General features: G+C 39.6%; 1 protein-coding gene across 3 annotated transcripts in view; it reads right to left on the reverse strand.

The window, feature by feature from the left end:
- TPK1 (thiamin pyrophosphokinase 1) overlaps positions 1 to 21357 on the reverse strand; it is a 352973-nt gene that overhangs the window by 86151 nt on the left and 245465 nt on the right. For all 3 annotated transcript variants that reach the window (XM_061165992.1, XM_061165990.1, XM_061165991.1), the window contains one exon: positions 18986 to 19097. In XM_061165992.1, the coding sequence (XP_061021975.1) occupies positions 18986 to 19097 (112 nt within the window). The remainder of the gene's footprint in view (positions 1 to 18985; positions 19098 to 21357) is intronic.

Below are 21357 nucleotides of genomic sequence, written 5' to 3' on the forward strand. Positions count from 1 at the left end.
CCGCATCGCATGCCATCTATGAGACGAGGGGACGCACATGAGACCGGACGCAGCTTCCCAACCAAAGCCTCCTGAGTCTGGTCCTCTTGCTGCTTCTCATGAGGACTTTAATTGCCACCTCATAGGGAATTAAGGAGGAGAGAGTTGTCTCTGTGAAAAATTAAGCTCCTGGCATGTATGATCTGGACCCGCTTATTTCTCTGGGGCTTCTCTGGGGGCTTTCCTGGTGGCTCAGCTGGTAAAGAATCTGCCTGCAATGCAGGAGGCCTGGGTTCGATCCCTGGGTTAGGAAGATCCCCTGGAGAAGGGAAGGGCAACCCACTCCAGTATTCTGGTCTGAAGAATTCCATGGACTGTATGGTCCATGGGGTTGCAAAGAATTGGACATGACTTAGCGACTTTGACTTTTAGCAGCCACGGTTCCATACTGAAGAAAACCTCTGACATCATCTAGCAACTCTCTTTCTATTGATGAAAGAGCCATGTGACATCCCTGTGCCATATAATTCATTCATTTCAGAGTCAGAGCTTGAACCCCACTGTCCTCTTTCCTCCACATTATTAAGTGAACACCTGCATAAATGTCTTCCGCTACATTTCAAGGGAAACTCAGGTACAAATTACACAGAGAGAAGTTATAACATGTAAGTTAGATGTTATACAATCATCTCCAGAGAGTTACTTTGTCAACAGGTTTAAAGAATTGATTTGTTTCCTTCTGTGGCTGTTTTAGAATCTCCAAGCCAGAAGAAATCTACCCTCTCTTGCTAGTTTCCAAATGCACCTCTTTAGCCTGAGAACTTACTTTCTCTGTGTGTAATCTGTACCTGGAGCTTCCCTAGCACTACCTGTTGCTGGGAAAGACTGAGGGCAGGAGGAGAAGGGGACGACAGAGGATGAGATGGTTGGATGGCATCACCGACTCGATGGACATGAGTTTAGGTGAACTCGGGAGTTGGTGATGGACAGGGAGGCCTGGCGTGCTGCAGTTCATGGGGTCGCAAAGAGTCTGACACTGAACTGAACTGAACTGACGGCAAAACCACATTATGCACATACTTCTTCACTACAAACTTTATTTGGGGTCCACAGACATATTTCCAAGCTCTTTCATGTAGATGTTTCTGTCTCAGTCTGATTTGGGCACTTCCCCCAACTGACCTTCCCTTCTATTAATTTAAGTCTGCATGTGTGCATGCTAAGTTGCTTCAGTAGTGTCCAACGCTTTGTAGCCCTATGGACCGTAGCCCTCCAGGCTCCTCTGTCCATGGGATTCTCCAGGCAAGAATCCTGCAGAGGGTTGCCATGCCCTTCTCCAGGGGATCTTCCCGACCCAGGGATCGAACCATGTCTCTTATGTCTCCTGCATCGGCAGGTAGTTCTTTACCACTGGTGCCGCCTGGGAAGTACTAGTGTCCTCTCAGTATTTTCAGCTTTGTCACAATTTGGCCTCCAAGCAATCCACAGGCCATAGTGACAGCTCACTGCTGAGAAACCTGCCTGCCACCTAAAACTCTGCAACCAGGCCTTTTCATCAAAAATCCTGCTTTAACTATTTATCCTCCTTTGTGAATGCTAAATACGTCTTTTTTTCCCTTGACTCCTTATCACACATACTTTGAGATCCAGGATGAATGGCAATATTTAGTTTAAAATCACCCCAGAAATCAGACATCACAGCGAGCATACATTACACTTAAATTACACTCTTCAGTTATGCATGGGTTCTGATTTATGGCTCACAGAGTGGAAAGGAATGCCTTAAGTAGGGCTCACATCATGACATTAAATGCTTAGGTGTTAATTCTGTCTTCTTTGTCTTTGAAACTGCCCAATTTGCAGGAAAATTCTACTTTCATTTAGAAAAAGGATGTTGGGGTAGGGTATTTCACTAAGTCCAAAACTTTAAATAGATATGTAAGTGACCAGGGATGGCTCCACTTTCTGTGCATGGAGGACTACATCAGAAATCATGAACTTGGACAATTCATTTAACAGCCTCTGTCTGCTTCCTCACCTATAAAACGAGGAAAGTATTTAACCTGCAATAATCTACAAGCTGATGGTAAACCTGGGTGAGAATGAGTGTAGAAAAGACAGAAGTAGGAGAAAGTATATTCAAGACACAAAGTATGATTATTTCAACCCTGCTGAATATTCTGCCCAGTGAGCTGTTCCCATAGTAAAAGTTTATTCACCTGAACCCTTGATTCTTTCTCTACAATTCACGTAATGAGCAAAAGTTATTGCTTTCTTGTCTCAGTATATTAGCTGGATGGTTGAATGCACAGAGCTCACATCTGAATCAGAACAAAAGTGAAACCTGGAGGAGGGGAAACAGAAAGGGACCCTTGAGCTTACACCAGAGTCATTCTCATCTGTCAACCTGCCCACATAAATACTAGGAAATCAACTCATTTAAACAACTTGGGAGGCAAGCCTGAGTTATAATAGTGTTCTTGAATGCAGGTCAATGAAAAATTGGTCTGTTCACAAATTCCCATTTGTCATATTCCCTACAAATGCACGTTAATTGTTCTCATATTTAAATGCCGAGGAGCAACCATAACAAATGTGTGTTGTCAGGTTGTTGGGAGTTTTCTAAAAACAAAACAGGATGATTATAGCATAGAGTAAATTATTGTTGGTTCCATGTGTTCTCAGGCAGAATCACAGAAGGGTAAGGACTTAGGAAAAGTCATTCATATCTGGTTCAAATCCTATTAACACAGAAAACAGAATTGGAGCTGAGTTAATATATAGTATTAACAAAATATACAGTATTTAATACAAATTTGTTGTAGGCCATTTGCCATTAGTTTTATACGTCTGAAAATGTCGTATCTGCTTCCAAGGTGGTGCTAGTGGTAAAAAGCCTGCCAATGCAAGAGACATAAGAGACATGGGTTTGATCCCTGGGTCGGGAAGATCCCCTGGAGGAGGGCATGGCAATCCACTGCAGTATTCTTGCTTGGAGAACCCCCATGGACAGAGGAGCCTATCCATGGGATTTCAAAGAGTCAGACAGGACTAAAGCAACTTAGCATGCATGGACAATGTTTGAAAATCTTTCAGAATACTGCAGTCTAAGAAAAATCTTGTTCCTCTTTGTACTCCCCCCCCCCCCCCCCCCCGCCGCCCCGAGGAATAACATCTACTGTTATTAAGCTCCCTCTCACCTGACTTTGCCTTTTTCATAAAAGCTGGGTCCCTCAAGTTTCCCGTGACTGTCGCTTTGTGCAATGATTCTTCAGTGTTAATATACAGAACTTATGAAAATATAAAAAGTTCCAGTTTTGTGCTCTATAACCCCAGACTGACCAAATATATGTATATAATAAGAAAACCCAAAGTTTCATCATATTGTAATACAAGTATACGCATGCAGCACTGGTGTTTGTGCGTGTGGAAGGAGCAGGAATAAAAGCAATACAGGTAAGTAGTCAACCAGTAGTTTGTTGGTATGTATGTGCTCAGCAAATTAATGATACAAAGGTGGTTGATCGATCCATAAAGACCTGTAGAGTCCTGAGATTCTAACAAAATGTGACTAAGAAAGTAATATAAGGGAGTCAAATTTTCTGCCTTTCGCTTTTCACCATCTTAACCACACATCAATGTGCAGCCTCAAAGGCTAAGCAAGAGAAGTGATCACAAAAGTATAGAAAGGAGGAATATTTCGAATAAAAACCTGGTAACAACCCCCAGCTGACCAGAGCTTTTGTTCTGGTCCTGTGTGAACTCCGATTTCCTTCACGGCTCCCAGGGATCAGAATATACACTGGGCTGAATTTGACCACACTTCTTGGAGAACAGAAACCAAAGGGAATAGAAACTGCGACCTTCACCCCACCCTTTGTGGATACCACATAAATCATGTTCACACAATTTGTTTTGTGTCTATTTTGTCTAGAGTCTTTACCACAAGTTATCTGAGGCCAAGATGAATGACAACATAGAGATTCAGTTTCTCAAGGACAATATAAACAGTCTTCATACAGTAGTTTTCAGAATAACTGTAAAGATTCAGTGGTGTAATAATTGCATTCAATAGGTATTATTCCAAGAAGTTATTAATCATTGATTACAGACTTAAATGATAGGCTGAATAACGGCACCCCCAAAATGTCCACATTATAATCCCCGGAATCTATAAAGAAGGTGCTTGCATGGCAGGAAGAACTTTGCATATGTGATTAAATTAAAAATCACGAGCTAGGATTAGCTTGGATCACCCAGGTAGTCTCAGTATAGTCATGATTTTTTATTTTTAGAAAAGAATAGCTTTGAATCTGAGTCAGAGCAGGAGACGTGACAATGGAAAAAGAGGTCAGAGATCTGATGATGCTGTGCTGACGGCCTTGACAGTGAAGGAAGGAATCATGAGTCAAGAAATGTGGGCAGCTTCTGAAGGCTGAGATGGTATGAAAAGGATTCTCTACCAGAGCCGCTGGGAGGAATACAGCTCTGTCAATAACATAAGACCCATTCTGGAATTCAAGCTGTATAACTGTAGGTAATGAGCGTACTGTTTCAGATCCTTAGTTTATGGTTATTTGTTATAGCAGCAATCTAACTGATACAGCTACAAACTTACACTGTGAAAATTTTAACAAATATGGCTATATTTTTTATCTACCTGTCAAACATTACATTCTTAAGTTTACCTATCACTATATATGTGGGCTTCCTTTGTGGCTCAGCTGGTAAAGAATCCGCCTGCAATGCGGGAGACCTGGGTTCGATCCCTGGGTTGGGAAGATCCCCTGGAGAAGGGAATAGCTACCCTCTCCAGTATTCTGGCCTGGAGAATCCCATGAACTGTATAGGGTCTCAAACAGTAGGACATGACTGAACAACTTTCACTTTATTTGAACCTATTATCAAATATCAACATTTTCTACACTGCTAATATTGAAGGAACCTATAAGGAAAAAACTTTGTGTTGGGATAGAGACACTGATTTCCAGGCCAGATCTGGCCTGAGGAAACCATGTGACTTATGGAAGTAACTTTTAGATATTAGTTATTTCATTTGAAAACCGTTAAGTCTAGACAAACAACTATATGCCTTTCAACATTATGATACTGTAATTATCCTAAATTCTAAGTAAAGGAAATATCATTCCTACAGTTTTAGACTGTATATAATAGAGGTTGTCATTTGCTGGCACTTACTATCAAGAGTGTATTTTAAAAAATCAAGATGTGGTATCAACATAAATCAGATTTCTTTTTTAAAAATATATTCCATTAATAAAAAATGTAATATTCTACTATTTCCATAATGTAGTAAAAAATATAAAATCACAAAAAATAGAGCTATTATATGATCTAGCAATTCCACTTCTAGGAATATATCTGCAGAAAACTGTAATCCCAAAGTATTTACCTGGACCTTAGTTTTCAGTGCAGCACTGTTTACAATAGCCAAGACATGGAAGCAACGTAAATGTTTATCAGTGGAGGAATGGATAAAGAAGATGTGGTGTGTACACACACACACACACACACACACACACACGGAGTATTACTCAGCCATAAGAAAGAATGAAATGCCCTTTGTAGCAACATGAATGGACCTCAGACTGCCATACTGAGTGAGGTAAGTCAGGCAGAAAGATAAATATGATATTGCTTACACGTGGAATCTAAAAGCATGGCACAAATGAACCTATTTACAAACAGAAACTGAGTCACAAGTTACCAGGCAGGAAAAGGGGAGGATAAATTGGGAGACTGGGACTGATATATATGCACACTACTATATATAAAACAGATAACACGTAAGGACCTCGTATAGAGCATGGGAAACTCTCCTCAGAACTCTGTAATGACCTACGTGGGAACAGAATCTAAAAGAGAGTGGACACATGTATACGTACAACTGATTGTGCTGCACATCTGAAACTAACAAAACACTGTAAATCAACTATACTCCAATTAAAAAAAATCACCTAACACAGCCCAGAGTAATAAACTCAGTACATACCGTTACCCTCCAAGTCTTACCAAATACTGTCCTACAAATAGAAATGTAAAGCTTTCTTGAGAAACCTTTGCAAAATATTTATCTGTAATTAAAATCTAATTTATTTATACATATAAAATAAACATTCCAGGTATAGCTATTATAAAAATAAATCTTTCATGCATTTAAATTTACATAAATTTGAGACAGAACTTATTATTTTCTGAGGTTTGAAAGATCCTTAGTGAAAAGTTAGTATTGGAGAAAAATCAATACTGGAATTTATAGCTAGCACTTTCCACTTATAAATAAAAATGACCTATGGAAACATTAATGACTTTTCTATATTAATAACATAAAGCAGTGAAGATATAAAACCACTGACAGCTCATTAAACACAGAAGGGGGAAAGGCTGCTTGTTGTCTGTATCCCTGTGTGGAGATAAGTGCTTTTTAAAAAACACTTAGAGATTATTCGATATAATCTTCACGTAAATGAAACTCCTTCCCCAGGAGGCTGGACTTAAAACATTCAGGGGCCCTCACTTGCTCCTTAGAAGGCCTGGCCAGTCCCTGCTGTTGTTCAGTCACTAAGTCATGTGCAATTCTCTGTGACCCCATGGACTCCAGCACTCCAGGCTTCCCTGTCCTTTACCATCTCCCAGTTTGCTCAGACTCATGCCCACTGAGTCGATGATGCCATCCAACCATTTCATCCTCTGTCATCCCCTTCTCCTCCTGCCCTCAATCTTTTCGAGCACAGGGTCTTTTCCAATGAGTTGGCTCTTCCCATCAGGTGGCCAAAGTATTGGAGCTTCAGCTTCAGCATCAGTCCTTCCAATGAATATTCAGGACTGATTTCCTTAGGATTGACTGGTTTGATCTCCTTGCTGTCCAAGGGACTCTCAAGAGTCTTCTCCAGCATGACAAATCAAAAGCTTTAATTCTTCAGTGCTCGGCCTTCTTTTTCGCCCAACTCTGACATCTGTACATGACTACTGGACAAACCATAGCTTTGATTATGTGGCCTTTTCTCAGCAAAGGGATGTCTCTGCGTTTTAATATGCTGTCTAGGTTTGTCATAGCTTTTTTTCCAAGGAGCAAGTGTCTTTTAACTTTGTGGCTGCAGTCACCATCCACAGTGATTTTGGAACCCAAGAAAATAAAATCTATTTTTTAATCATTAGATACAGGCTGGCCCTTAGGTCTCCTCTTCTCCTCCCTCCCCAGTCTCCAGCGGCAAGCACAGAAATAAAGGAGGGCAAGGTACAAGGCACTACCTATCTCTGGATCAGAACACACATCCAGTGTCTCCTGCACACTAGTTTCCTCTTGCTACCTCCTCCCCAAATCTGCGTCATGCCAGCTATACTTGTTTCACTGCTGTTTCACTCTGGCTGCCTTGGTTGACTTCCCTGGAGCTTTCCTCTTGAATGCTTGGACCTTAAGAGTAGATGTCTGTGTGTGCATGCATGCCTGCTAAGTCACTTCAGCTGTGTCTGACTCTTTGCGACTCGATGGAATATAGCACGCCAAGCTGCCCTCTCCATAGGATTATCCAGGCAAGAATACTGAAGTGGGTTGCCATTTTCTCCTCCAGGGAATCTACCTGACCTGGGGATTGAACCTGCATCTCCTACATTGGCAGGTGGGTTCTTTACCACTGGTGCCATCTGTGAAGTCTAGATGTCAGTACCACCTGGATAATAAACCAATCAGAGACTTCACAAGAAAAAAGCCCTACAACACAATGTATCTTAGGAACAAGTGTGCTAAAATCCTCAACAAAACACTAGGAAACTGATTTCAACAACACAGAGAAAGAATTATACATCATGACCAAGTGGAACTTCTCCCAGGGATTTAATATCTGAAATCCAAGTAGTGCAATGTATTATTATATCAATAAGTTTTTTTTTTTTTTAATCACAGGATCATTTCAAGAACCAACAAAACAAAACAAAACAAAAACCCCAGAAAAAGCAAAGTCCAATACCCTTCCATGATAGATAAAACAACAAACAAAAACACCCAAAAAAGGAATATAATGTGCTTTCCTCAGTCTGATCAAGGACATTTGTGGAAAACCAACACTGAATGCTTTTTTTATATGATCAAGAATAGGACAAGGGTGTCTACATTTGCTACTCTCAAATCTATCTGAATACTATTTCAATACTATCTGAATACTATTCAATATTTGACTGGAGGTCCTAACAGGACAATTTGACAAGAGAAAAAAGGTATCCAGATTAGAAAAGAAGTAAAACTATCTCTATTTATAGATGACATGATCTTGTAAATAGAAAATTCTAAAAAGTCCACTAAAACACATTAGAACTAATAAATATGTTCAGCAAGGCTGCAGCATATAAGATCAACTGATACAAAAATCAATTGTATTTCATATACCTGCATTAACCAGTGTAAATATGAAGTTAAGAAAACAAGTCGTGTCCGACTCTTTGCGACCCCGTGGACTGTAGGCCACCAGGCTCCTCCGTCCATGGGATTTCCCAGGCAAGAATACTGGGGTGGGTTGCCATTTCCTTCTCCAGCGGATCTTCCCGACCCAGGGATCGAACCCGAGTCTCCCGCATTGTAGGCAGACGCTTTACCGTCTGAGTCACCAGGGAAGCGCTCCATTTACAGCAGCATCAAAACAATGTAATACTTAGAACACATTTAACAAAAGAAGTACAAAACTTATACTATGAAAATTACAAAGCTTTGCTGAAAGAAACTGAAGATATAAACAAACTAAAACTATCCCATGCCCACAGGTTGGAAAATTGAACGTGGTTGATACAGCTATAGTTGTCCCTGGGTGTATGGGGGAAACTAGTTCCAGGACCTGCTATGGATACTAAAATCTGTAGACAATGAAGTCCATGAAGATTCTGCATCCAGGGATACAACCAACCATGGATCAAAAATGTAATACCATATTTACAAAAAAAAACACAAAAAAACAAAAAACTGCACATAAATTGATCCACACAGTTCAAACCCATGTTTTCCCAGGGTCAACTGTACTTCTCAAACTGACCTAGAGTCAACATAATCCACATCAGAATCCTAGCTGACGTCTTTGCAGAAATCAATGAATTAATTCTCAACCATTACTTTATACCATATACAAAAATTAATGCAAAATGGATCCAAGACCTAAACATATTAAAAAAAAAAAAACTCTTAAAATATAGGGGTAAATCTTTATAACATCGGATTTGGCAATGTGACACCAAGTCCTAGATGTGACACGAAAGCAGAGTCAACAAAAGAAAGAAACAGATAAATTAGACTTCATCAAAAGAAAAATGATCGCTCTTCAGAGAACACCATTAAAAACAGCGAAAAGAGAGCCTGCAGAATGGGGAAATAAATATTTGTAAATCTTACATGATTTGTGTCTAAAATAAATAAAGAATGCTCACAACTTAGTAATGAAAAGACAACCCAATTGTAGAAGGGCCAAAGGATCTCCAAAGAAGGGATACAAATAGCCAGTGAATACCTGAAAAATATATTCTACATCATTAGTCACTAGGAAAATGTAAACAAAAACCACACCAAGACACCACTTCACACCCACCAGGATGGCTAAAGTCAAAAAGTCAAATAAATATAAGCACTAGCAAGGATCTGGAAAAGTCAGACCTCTCACACAAGGCTGGCGGAACTTTAAAACAATGCAGCTCCTTTGGAAAAGAGTCTAGCAGTTCCTCAATGACTAAACATAAAGTTACAACATGACCCCAAAACTAGGTGTGTACCCATGAGAAATGAAAACGTGCCCATACAGAAAGCTGTAGAAGAATGTTTATTTTTCATAATAGACAGAAGGCAGATATAGTCCAAAGGTCCATTAGTGGATGGACAGATAAATATGATATATTAATATTATACAGTGGAATATTATTTGATCATAAAAAGGAAAGAAATACCAGTAAGTTCTATAACATGGATGAACCCTGAGAACATGCTAAAGTAAAGAAGCCAGTCACAAGAGGCCATTATATAATTCTGTTCATATGAAAATCTAGGATAGGGAAATCTATAGAGACAAAGTAAACTGGTGGTGGCTTAGGGGTGGAGGAGAGGGCAGGGTGCGGGACAGGAAGAGTATGGTGGCTAGTAGCTGAAGGGAACATGCTTTCTGAGGTGACAAATTTGTTTGTAATTTGACTGGCAATGGTTGCACATACTGGGACTTCCCAGGTGGTTCAGTGGTAAAAGAATCTACCTGCCAATGCAGGAGACTCAGGAGTTGTGTGTTCAATCCCTGGGTCAGGAAGATCCCCTGGAGTAGGTACTGGCAATCCACTCCAGTACTCGTGCCTGGAAAATCCCACTGACAGAGGAGCCTGGTGGGCTACAGTCCATGGGGTCAGAAAGAGTCGGACACAACTGAGCATGACCAAGCATGGTTGCACATATTTGCAAATAAACGAAATATCACTTAATTTTAAATGGGTGAATTTTATATATCAAGTATTTTTCAATAAAGCTGTTTAAAAAATGTCATTTCCTTCCAGCTTAGTTGACTAATATTAGAATCAACGCATGACTTCTAGAAGAGCATATTGGTCTGATTTCTTTTGCTTAAATGATTTGGTCATGGTCATGAGCCTTTATAGATACAGAGTGAACAGTTCAGGTCTGTACAGCCCTTTTAAGACCTTTTCCAGATACAAATGTGGAAGTGACATCATCAGACCTTTGTCCCAGGGCTCCCTCAGACCTAGTGCATACAGGCAGAAGTTAAGTGGTATTTTGCAATAAAACTTTTAACATTTTTTTTTTAAAAGACTGGAACAGCCTGTGATCCTTTAAGTATAGTGTGTGTGTGCTCAGTTGTGTCCGACTCTTTGCGACCCCATGGACTGTAGCTCACCAGGCAGCTCTCTTCATGGGATTCTCCAGGAAAGAATATTGGAGTGGGTTGACATTTCCTCCTCCAGGGGACCTTCCTCACACACAGGTCGAATCTGCATCTCTTCTATCTCCTGCATTGACAGGTGGATTCTTTACCACTGTAGGTGATTAAAATTTGATTTATTTTTTAATTTTTAAAGGGTAAAATAATGACTCATACAAATATAAAATGAACACAAAGATTTCAATTAAGTCATTAATTAATGAGAAAACTAGTATGATGTAAAATGAACACAAAGATTTCAATTAAGTCATTAATTAATGAGAAAACTAGTATGATGTTAAAAAAAACTGTTTCAAAGGCGACTACAAAGGATAAACCTACTAAGACAGCCAGGAATGCTGAAATGGATTTGCTAATAGAAAATTGGCAATCTATATAAGGTGATAATGCATGGAGTTTTCAAAACAAAAGCTCAACTGAATTATATGCATAGGAATCATATACAGTATAATCAGCCGTTTACCAGTCTTCCAATTCCACAACATTTCTAAAATAATCAAAGATGATGAAAAGCTAAGTGTCACACAGAACCAGATAACACTTCAAGGGCCTCTAGACTAGGCCCAAGAATCCACTTAAAGATACACAGATATCTTTTTGCCCATATCAATGATTTTTACAGTTTATCATAATAGGTTTAAGAGTGGTATGTCTATGCATGTGATTTGACTTGTAAGTTTCTATGCTATTTTATCTACCATACTTCACTAGTTTTATCACATACATTTCCCCCACATCTCTGCAATTATAATTGGTAGAATTTTTTCTCAGTGTACATAAAATAAGGAGGCATCTTAACTGATGACATCTTAGATATGATGTAATACAGTCATTTCACCAAATTATAAACTTTAGAAAGTGATCTTGGGGTGGGAAGCTTTAGCTAACATCTTCCTTGCGAAAAAAAAAAAATTAATTTTTTAAAAACCATCCTCAGTATCATCACCTTTGACTATGTGTTTTAGGTAAAAATTTTAACTCAAACTGGATTACTGATTATCAAACGAATTAAGATACAAAAGATACTGCCCTTTAATCAGAGAAGAAATGTGGACACCACAGTTTGAGTGCTTTTTTTTTTTTTAAAGCACTGGAACTAGAAAAGCAATAATTAGAATAATGACAAAGATATTTAAAAATATGAAACAACTCACACACTAGTGGCACCAGCTCACAAAAGTTATAGCCTAAGTCTGTATGCTGCTGCTCACTTCAGTTGTGCCGACTCTGTGTGACCCTATGGATAGCAGCCCGGCAGGCTCCTCTGTCCAAGGGATTCTCCAGGCAAGAATACTGGAGTGGGTTGCCATTTCCACTAAGTATGTACAGCTATTGTCAAACCATGATAACTCACTAGAATCACTTTGTAAGGTATAATGGAGTGAGAAATAAGACTTTTCACTGAAACTGCATTAATAGCAACTATAGTTTTTTTTGTTTGTTTTTTTTTAAATAGATGCTTGAACTGTTCCCTTGATAGGCTGGCACTTAAAAATCCTCACAGAGAACTCCTGCAGGAAATCTTGGTACCTGTACACACTTATTACAAAGTATTTCCATAGAGATGAAAAATCTTTTCAAACTGTTTTCTCAGAATTTTTTTTCTTTCAAAACTCTTTCACTTGGGCTAGATTTGAGTCTCTTTCAGTCGATGCTATGAAATTATTTCTTTCTGTCACTTATTTCTATACTTTGAAAAAACACAAAAGGAACAATGGATGTATAATTTCAAGCTCAATTTGAGTTATAAAGCAGATGCCTGGGCAAATGGAGAGCAACTCTACTTAAAATTTTTCTTAGGTAAAAGTGTAGTGAAGTTAAAAGTTTTGTCCCTCAGAATTTTTTATATTTCTTCCAGATTAATGTTAATTTCCTACCACTATGTCTTCTTTCCTGGTTCCTTTGCTTTCTTTCCCTGTCTACAGTTTCCTTCCCCTTATTTTCTTCTCTTTATCTCAAATTCACTTTAGTGATTTTTTATAAAAACATTAACTTATTTTCTACGGAAAGTATATAAATAGCATTGCAGACTTGATATATAAACAGCACTGAAGATTTGAATTCAAATTCTGAGTGCATCGATCTCTAATGACATGAATTTGGGCCACCGCTAAGTAAGACTTTGAACTACCATGTCCTTATTTGAAAAATGGGGGATCTGATAATTTTTCAAAATCAATGAATGACACCAAGCAGCAGAGGTAAGGAAAACCAAATACAACAAAAGAAATACCTAAACACGCTGTAGTAAAACCGTAGTGCATCAAAGAAAAATAAAAGGTCTATCTAAAGGATAGATAGAGTTAAATGCAGATTATAAACAAAATTAGTTTGACTGTGGATTTATCAAAAGCAAAAACAGAAATCCATAAGAATATGGCTGAAAGAAAGTTTTTATTATGTTAATATATGTGGCTAAAGTGTTCAAGATGGCAGACAAAGAAAAGATATTTTTTTGATAGAAGAGCAGACTCCTACTTATTCCTTCCTCACTGACAGAATCTCAATTTTATTTGGGTGACTATGTCCTCAGAGTAAAAAAATTTCATGTCCTAGCCTCCTTGGCAGCTAGGATGGTATGTGACAGTTCTGGCCACCAAGGCAAATGATCAAATGAGGAAGGATTTCTGGAAACGTTGGGAATCCCTGATGCCTGTTTTCCTGCAGTATGTGCTGTCCCACTTCCTCCCCATGTTTTCCCACCTGATGCTAAACGGGACACTCGAGCTGCAACAGAGACATCTTACGTTTTGAAACATAGGCTGAATAAATCACAGAAGCCTTGCCCTGTAAATACTTAACTCTGCACTTTATTACACAGTGGCAACAGGGTGGTGGGGGTGCTGTTTAAAACTATTATTTCAGTTACTTATAACTGAACACAATCCTATTTGTTACAGATGAAGAAGAAAGAAACATGATTACGAACCCAGGTCATATTTTTGGAAACCATGCAAGTGTCCAGAAATACAGTAATACAAATAAAATCAACTGTATGTCCATACAGCACAGATTAACTCAGAAACTGTAACTTTTTAAAGGTGTACTTTACAAAGCAACACTAAGTATAAGGTTTCCAGAGATGAGTCCTTCTATGACTCATCAAGTACAGGATCGTATGGACAAGATTTCTGATTACCAAGAGCAACTCAGACTCTAACTAAAAGGAGACAGAAGTTATGTTTATGGATGGGAGGACTCAGTTCTGTACAGGCGTTCTCATTCCCAACTGTTCTAGGCTCCCAGTGTCATCTCTAAATTAAAGGCTGATTCTGACAAAAATCACAGTGGAATTGTGTGTGTGCAACATTTATCAAGCTACAAGTTTATGAAGAAGAGAAAAAAGCCAGGTGTGTGTGCCAATGGGCTTCAGCTGTGTCTGACTCTTTGCAGCCCCATGGACTATTGCCCGTCAGGCTCCTCTGTCCCTGGATTCTCCTGGTAAGAATGCTGGAGTGGGTTGCCATGCCCTCCTCCAGGGGATCTTCCTGACCCAGGGATTGAACCTGAGTCTCCTGCAGCTCCTGCACTGCAGACTGATTCTTTACCGTGAGCCACTGGGGAAGCCCAAAAAGTCAGGAATATCCATGAAAATTTTGAAGAACAAGGTTGGTAGGCTCAACCTAGCACATTTCTGTGTTTATTATAAAGCTATGGTAACTAAGGCAGTGTGGTATCAATACAGGAAAAAGAATGTGAGCCAAGGGAACAGACTAGAGATCCAAGAAACATACCTATGAATTTGAAAACTTATGCAAATCACTGGAAAAAGGATGATAAATGATGCTAGAGCAACTGGTTATCAGTAAGGAAAAAAATCAGATCCCTAACTCATATTATACACAAAAATCAATTTCAGGTGAAAGAAGAGACCTCAAAAAAAAAAAAAAAATCCCTTAAAGCTAAAATGTAAGAACATCTTTATGACCACAGGGAATAGAAAGATGAATTACGACACAAAAATTACAATCTGAAAGGAAAAGACTGATAAATTTAACTACCTTTAACTGAATAATCTCTCTGTGTACAAAAATACCATAAACAAATGGAAAAGGCAAAGTGTAGCCTGAAGATCATCATGGTCTGAAGAGCTTCTAAAAATTAATAAGAAAGAAAAAAATAGTCCAATGGCTAAAGGGCAAAAGAAAGTAGCAATGAATGAAAGAGGAAACCTACATGGATTATAGCTACAAAGATATTTTCCCCCACCAGTCTTCAGAGAAGCAGTGAAATATCACTGACACTCATCAGACTGGCAAAAATGATTAAATCTGACGTCATCAAGAATGGGGCAAGGACATGCAGCACAGGGACTCTTGCATACTCCTGGGATGGGTGTACACTGGTATTTCTGCTATCTGAGCCACACGACATGTCCAGTATAGGCAAGGGTACATTTGCCCATGATGCAGCTATTTTATTCCCACGTGTACACAGCCTAGAGAAACTCTAGTCCCAAATATGTGTGAGCATGCTAAGTCGCTTCAGTCACTTGGGTCCGACTCTTTGTGACCCTATGGACTGTAGTCCTCCAGATTCTTCTGCCCATGGGATTTTCCAGGCAAGAATAACTGGAGGGGGTTGCCATTTCCTCCTCCAGGGGATTTTCCAGACCCAGGGATCGAACCCATGTCTCTTATGTCTCCTGCATTGGCAGGTGGGTTCTTTACCATTAGCGCCACGTGGGAAGTCCCAGACACACATCACAGAATATCCACAGCATATTGCTATGAACTAAGATACTGATGCTGGGAATGACTGAAGGCAGGAGGAGAAGGGGACAACAGAGGATGAGATGGTTGGAGGGCATCACAGACTCGATGGACATGAGTTTGAGTAAGCTCCAGGAGTTGGTGACGGACGGGGAAGCCTGGTGTACTGCAGTCCATGGGGTCGGACACGACTGAGGGACTGAACTGACTGAAGATACTGTAATATATGTGATCTCAACATTTGTAAACATACACTTGTGGTGATGGTGCCATGATAGGCACTTGTTTTAAAGACAGTCTGTGATGTGACATATCACAAATTGAACCATATGAATCAGACTCCTTTTAGAACTTGTGGCATCATATTTTACAGTGGGTATAGACAGAGAGAATGCCAGCCTCGAGACCATCTTAAGACGATTCTGATGCATTCCCTCAGGAGGACTTGCTTACTCTCCTTGACCTGAGATGTGAGCACCCCTGACTAGGTTACTGCATCTCCTTTCTCCTCCTGCAGCCCCATCCTGCTACGCTGCAGGTGTGACATGGACCTGAGAGCTCTGCTTTCACAAGGACACTGGGTACAGCCCTGACGGCTCAGACGGTGAACAGTCTGCCTGCAGTGCGGGAGACCCAGGTTTGATCCCTGGGTTGGGAAGATCCCCTAGAGAAGGAACTGGCAACCCACTCCAAAATCCCATGGATGGAGAAGCCTGGAAGGCTACAGTCCATGGGGTCACAGACAGTCAGACATGACTGAGCGACTTCTTCTGAGTACAGACAGACCCCCACTCTGTGAAAATAATCCGTCCACTTGTCTCCAAGCCAACATGGTGTCATCTCAGTTATCTTCACTACTTTTTAATGAGGCAGTATCAGCTATCAAAAGACCGTATTCATTAGCACTAGTACCACAGATCATTGATAAAACGCTTTGTCTCAACGCTATTGCTTTTCACACCTTGTGAGCTTGCTATTACTTGCTTCCCCAAAGTTGTTCAGAATCAAGTACCTATTTCAAAAGTCGAAGCAGTCTGTAAATATATAGATAAGTAACAGTGTAGAGCACTTCGGCAAAGCTGAAACTTTATCACAGACAAGACGACTAAAAGCCCGTCATGCCCAAGGCCCCTTCCTGGAGTCAACTTTATCATTCAGATATTGTACGCTATCACTTATATGTGGAATTTAAAGAGTACAACAAACTGTTCAATACAGCAAAAAAGAAGCAGAGTCACAGACACAGAGGACACACTCGTGGTTACCAGTGGAGGGTGGGCAACACAGGGGTGCGGGAGTAGGAGCTGCAAACCCCCGGGTCCAAGACAGGCTGTGCAGATGTACAGCACAACACGCGGCGTACAGCTAACATTCTGTAATAACTGTAAACGGAGCGTAACGTTTAAAAATTGCATAGGAAAATTTTAAGTTAAAACTGTTTTAAAAAAAAAAAGAATTGGGATGAGTATATTGTTGTAGAATACAGCGGCTCTGCTGCTGCTAAGTCACTTCAGTCGTGTCCGCTCTGTGCGACCCCATAGACGGCAGCCCACCAGGCTCCTCTGTCCCTGGGAGTCTCCAAGCAAGAACACTGCAGTGGGTTGCCATTTCCTTCTCCAACGCATGCATGCATGCTAAGTCGCTTCAGTCGTGTCCGACCCTGTGCGACCCCATGGACAGCAGCCCACCAGGCTCCTCCATCCACAGGATTCTCCAGGCAAGAATACTGGGGTGGGTTGCCATTTCCTTCTCCACAGAGGCTCTGAGAACATTCTAAAGAACACCAACAATTCTCATGTATTCTATGATTCTCACCTGTTCAACCCCTAAGATAAAGGAAGCAATATGGTGAAGGACAGGGGAGCCTGGCATGCTGCAGTCCGTGGGGTCACAAAGAGTCAGATACTTAGTGACTCGAAGACTGAACAACCACAGTGTTAGCTGCCTGTTCACTGTGCAGAGCGCTCGGCATGTCTTGGTATCAGCCCTGGCAAGATGAGGTCACTACCAGATCCAGGAGGAAGTTCACCACTGGCTAGAACGGGTCCTTGGAAATAATGGGAACTCCAGACAGTAAACCAATTGTCTTAAGCTGGAAATGTTTTCAAAAAAGCTGCTGATGGGAGCTCGTGGCAGTTTCAGCTAACCAGCTTCAAAGCCTATCACAGGTTCCCGTGCACTGGAGGAGATCTGTTCTCAGCGTCCTTTCAAATTCTGATGAGCTGGCCAGACATTCGCTTCAAAATATCTCTAGTTTTTCCTAATTGTGTCAGCAGTGGCTCCTAGAAAGGCCTTTTAAAATATCCTTTAATCTTCAGTGTATTTGTCTCTTGAGGTATTTATATCTTTGTGAGAACCAGAAAGTTTTACATGTTATAAAAGGATGTCATGGTTCCATATTTTACTTTTTACAACCTTGGAGGTATCGGTCAATCATGAGATAATCCCTTTGACATTCACTCAAAGCTCTTTGATTAAATCATTAACTGTTATTCTTGGTGACTAGGGGTGATTATTTCACAATGCCTGATGGTTTCTTTTGGAATCAGCATTTATTTCATGAACAGATCCACCTCATTTTTTGTTCTTTTCAAACCAGACAGTTTTAGAGTGACTAGTACCTAGTACATTCTTAAGTGCTGGAGAACATTTGAAAATTTAGTCAGAACAGCAAATCTTATAAAATCACATATGTTTAAATAACTCTAGTTAGAAGAGCTACTTCTCTGGAAAAGTAAGGTAGATTTCAAGCACACAAAACCATGAAAAAGTCTGGACAGAGTGCTTAGCTATGACACCAAATGTATGATCCATAAAAAAAAACAAAAAAAAAAACTGGACTTCAAAATTAGATTAATGAATTTAGTAAATTAAATTTCAGAAAATAAAAACACAAGTCAGAGTCTGAGAAAATATTTTCAAATCATATTATCTGATATAAGACTTATATCTAGAGTACATAAAGGAATCTTACAAGTCAATGTAAAAAAGAGAGATAATCCAATTAAAATACATGCAAAGATTTAAAAAGACATAACTCCAAAGAATATACACAGATGGCCCATAAGTTCATGAAAATGTGTTCAGCATCATTAGTCATCAGGTAAAACAAAGTAAAAACCACAATGAGACATCACTACATACTCACCAGGATATGGAGAAACTGGAATCCTCATACATCATGGGTAGGAATGTAAAACTGGTATGGCCACTTTGGACAATAGTCTGGCTATTTCATTGAAAGGCTGGAGTTCCCATATGACTGAGCAATTCCACTTCTAATTATTTATCAAGATAAATTTTGTAAAAAAATAAGAAAGAAAGAAAGAAAACCTCCCTTTGTGCAAGGGTTTTACTTACTGAGGTTCCACTTTAGGCCTGTTGTCGTCACCTGATTGCAAGGCTGTCCAATAGGAATGAGGCCACACCAATCACCTTCCATCCCGGTATCTACATGCAGTTTGTGCTTTCCCTGAGGCAGAGAAGGAATGATCATTAAGATGGGAGAAGAAAAGACAGCACGTTACTGTGCACTGAAGATCTGGTCATATGTACCAGGAACCATCCTAGTGATGGCTCACGTAATTTATCATACTTAATCCTAACAACAAACTTAGGTTAGATAGCATCACCTATCAGACCCAACGGCCATGAATTTGAGCAAACTCCAGAAGATAGTGAAGGACAGGGAAGCCTGGCATGCTGCAGTCCATGTGGCTGCAAAGAATCAGACATGACTTAGTGACTGAACAACATGTACTGAATCATCCTATAGAACTTTCACCTGACTTAATACTAGCAACAGTTTTACAAGGTATCTTACTGTTAATTATTACTTTAACATATCAGAAAGTAGAAGTTTGCAGAGATTAAACTGTCCAGGATGTACAGATAACAAGCAGCAGGAGCAGGATTACTACCTATACCTTCCACTTCCAAAGACTAAACTGATTCCATGTGCTAAAGAGCACTAAAGGATAGAGGATTCAAGGGTCTTAATGAAATGCTTGCTTGAGGGTAAACTCAACACTGCTTTTTACCTGGGAACTGGGCTTCTGACCTTTAGAATTCAATGTCAACCCTACTAGTGATTAGTCCGTTTCCTACACCCACAGCTCTAGGAGATGCTCACTAACAAAGTCTGTCTACCAGGAAACAGAATACCAACCCTGGGAAGTGAGTATGCTCACCTTCTATTCTGATTATGAAATCGGACATAATTTAAAATGTTTTCTATTTTTCAGTTTACAAGAAGTTAAATGTAATGCTCAATCAAGGCCACAAGGCTTGCTTTTAAATAAAATACTTGGAAACTCTTCTTCTACAAAGTAATGCTTCTCTATTCCCACCCTATTTGCTATTCTGTCCTTAGGGTTACACAGTCTTTATAAAAATATACTTCAAGTTCTTTTGGGACAATGTCAACATACGCATACATTCAACAATAGAGTAAAAAAGGTATTTTTTTCATAATTCAAACAACTCTAAAGGAATAAACACCAAAATATATTCATTTTAATAAAATAATGTTTTAAAGTATATTTAACATATGACATATTACCAGACTAAGGTATCTAGGTATCCCTGTACAATCATTTTACCTGTAACTATAGCTCTTGTACTGTATACTATAATCTCTGAGAACTTATTCTATTGTACCTGGGCCTCAAGATACAAGTAGGATTTGTCTTCTGTTAAAAGATTGCTTTTATTAGGGAAAACAGTTCTCTAGGTTACATGAGTTCTTGTATATAACACAAATTCATTCAGACATTTACTACTGATACAATTCATATACATCTGTTTCTATTTGAGCATTCAAGGAGAGGGCATACATTCAATTCTAAGGGCTTGAATATACATTCAAACACAAAGAAGATTTTTAAAGAAAATTTAAACTACATTTGAACGTGGTGTCCATCAAGGGAAGAAAGATAGGCAATATACATAGATATACAACAAGCAATAGATTACATGCACGCAGAGAAATGTGGGTGGATTGAAAACACAATGTACTGGGAAAACATAATGCACAGTAGGAAACAGAATCATGATAAATTAAAGAACCCATCTATAAAATGAAAATAAATGCAAGAACTGCCATACGACCCTGCAATCCCACTGCTGGGCATACACACCAAGGAAACCAGAACTGGAAGAGACACGTGCACCCCAGTGTTCACTGCAGCACTGTTTACAGTAGCTAGGACATGGAAGCAACCTAGATGTCCATTGGCAGATGAATGGATAAGAAAGCTGTGGTACATATAAATAATGGAATATTCAGTCAGTTCAGTTCAGTTCAGTCGCTCAGTCGTGTCCGACTCTTTGTGACCCCATGAATCGCAGCACGCCAGGCCTCCCTGTCCATCACCAACTCCTGGAGTTTACTCAAACTCATGTCCATCGAGTTGGTGATGCCATCCAGCCATCTCATCCTCTGTTGTCCCCTTCTCCTCCTGCCCCCAACCCCTAATATTACTCAGCTATTAAAAAGAATGCATTTGAATCAGTTCTAATGAGGTGGATGAAACTGAAGCCTATTATACAGAGTGAAGTAAGTCAGAAAGAAAAACACCAATACAGTATATTAATGCATATATATGGAATTTAGAAAGATGGTAATGATGACCCTATATGCAAGATAACAAAAGAGACACAGATGTAAAGAAAAGACTTTTAGACTCTATGGCAGAAGGCGAGGGTGGGATGATTTGAGAAAATAGCATTGA

The sequence above is a fragment of the Dama dama genome, chromosome 18, assembly GCF_033118175.1.
Source record: "Dama dama isolate Ldn47 chromosome 18, ASM3311817v1, whole genome shotgun sequence".
Taxonomy (NCBI): Eukaryota; Metazoa; Chordata; class Mammalia; order Artiodactyla; family Cervidae; genus Dama; species Dama dama.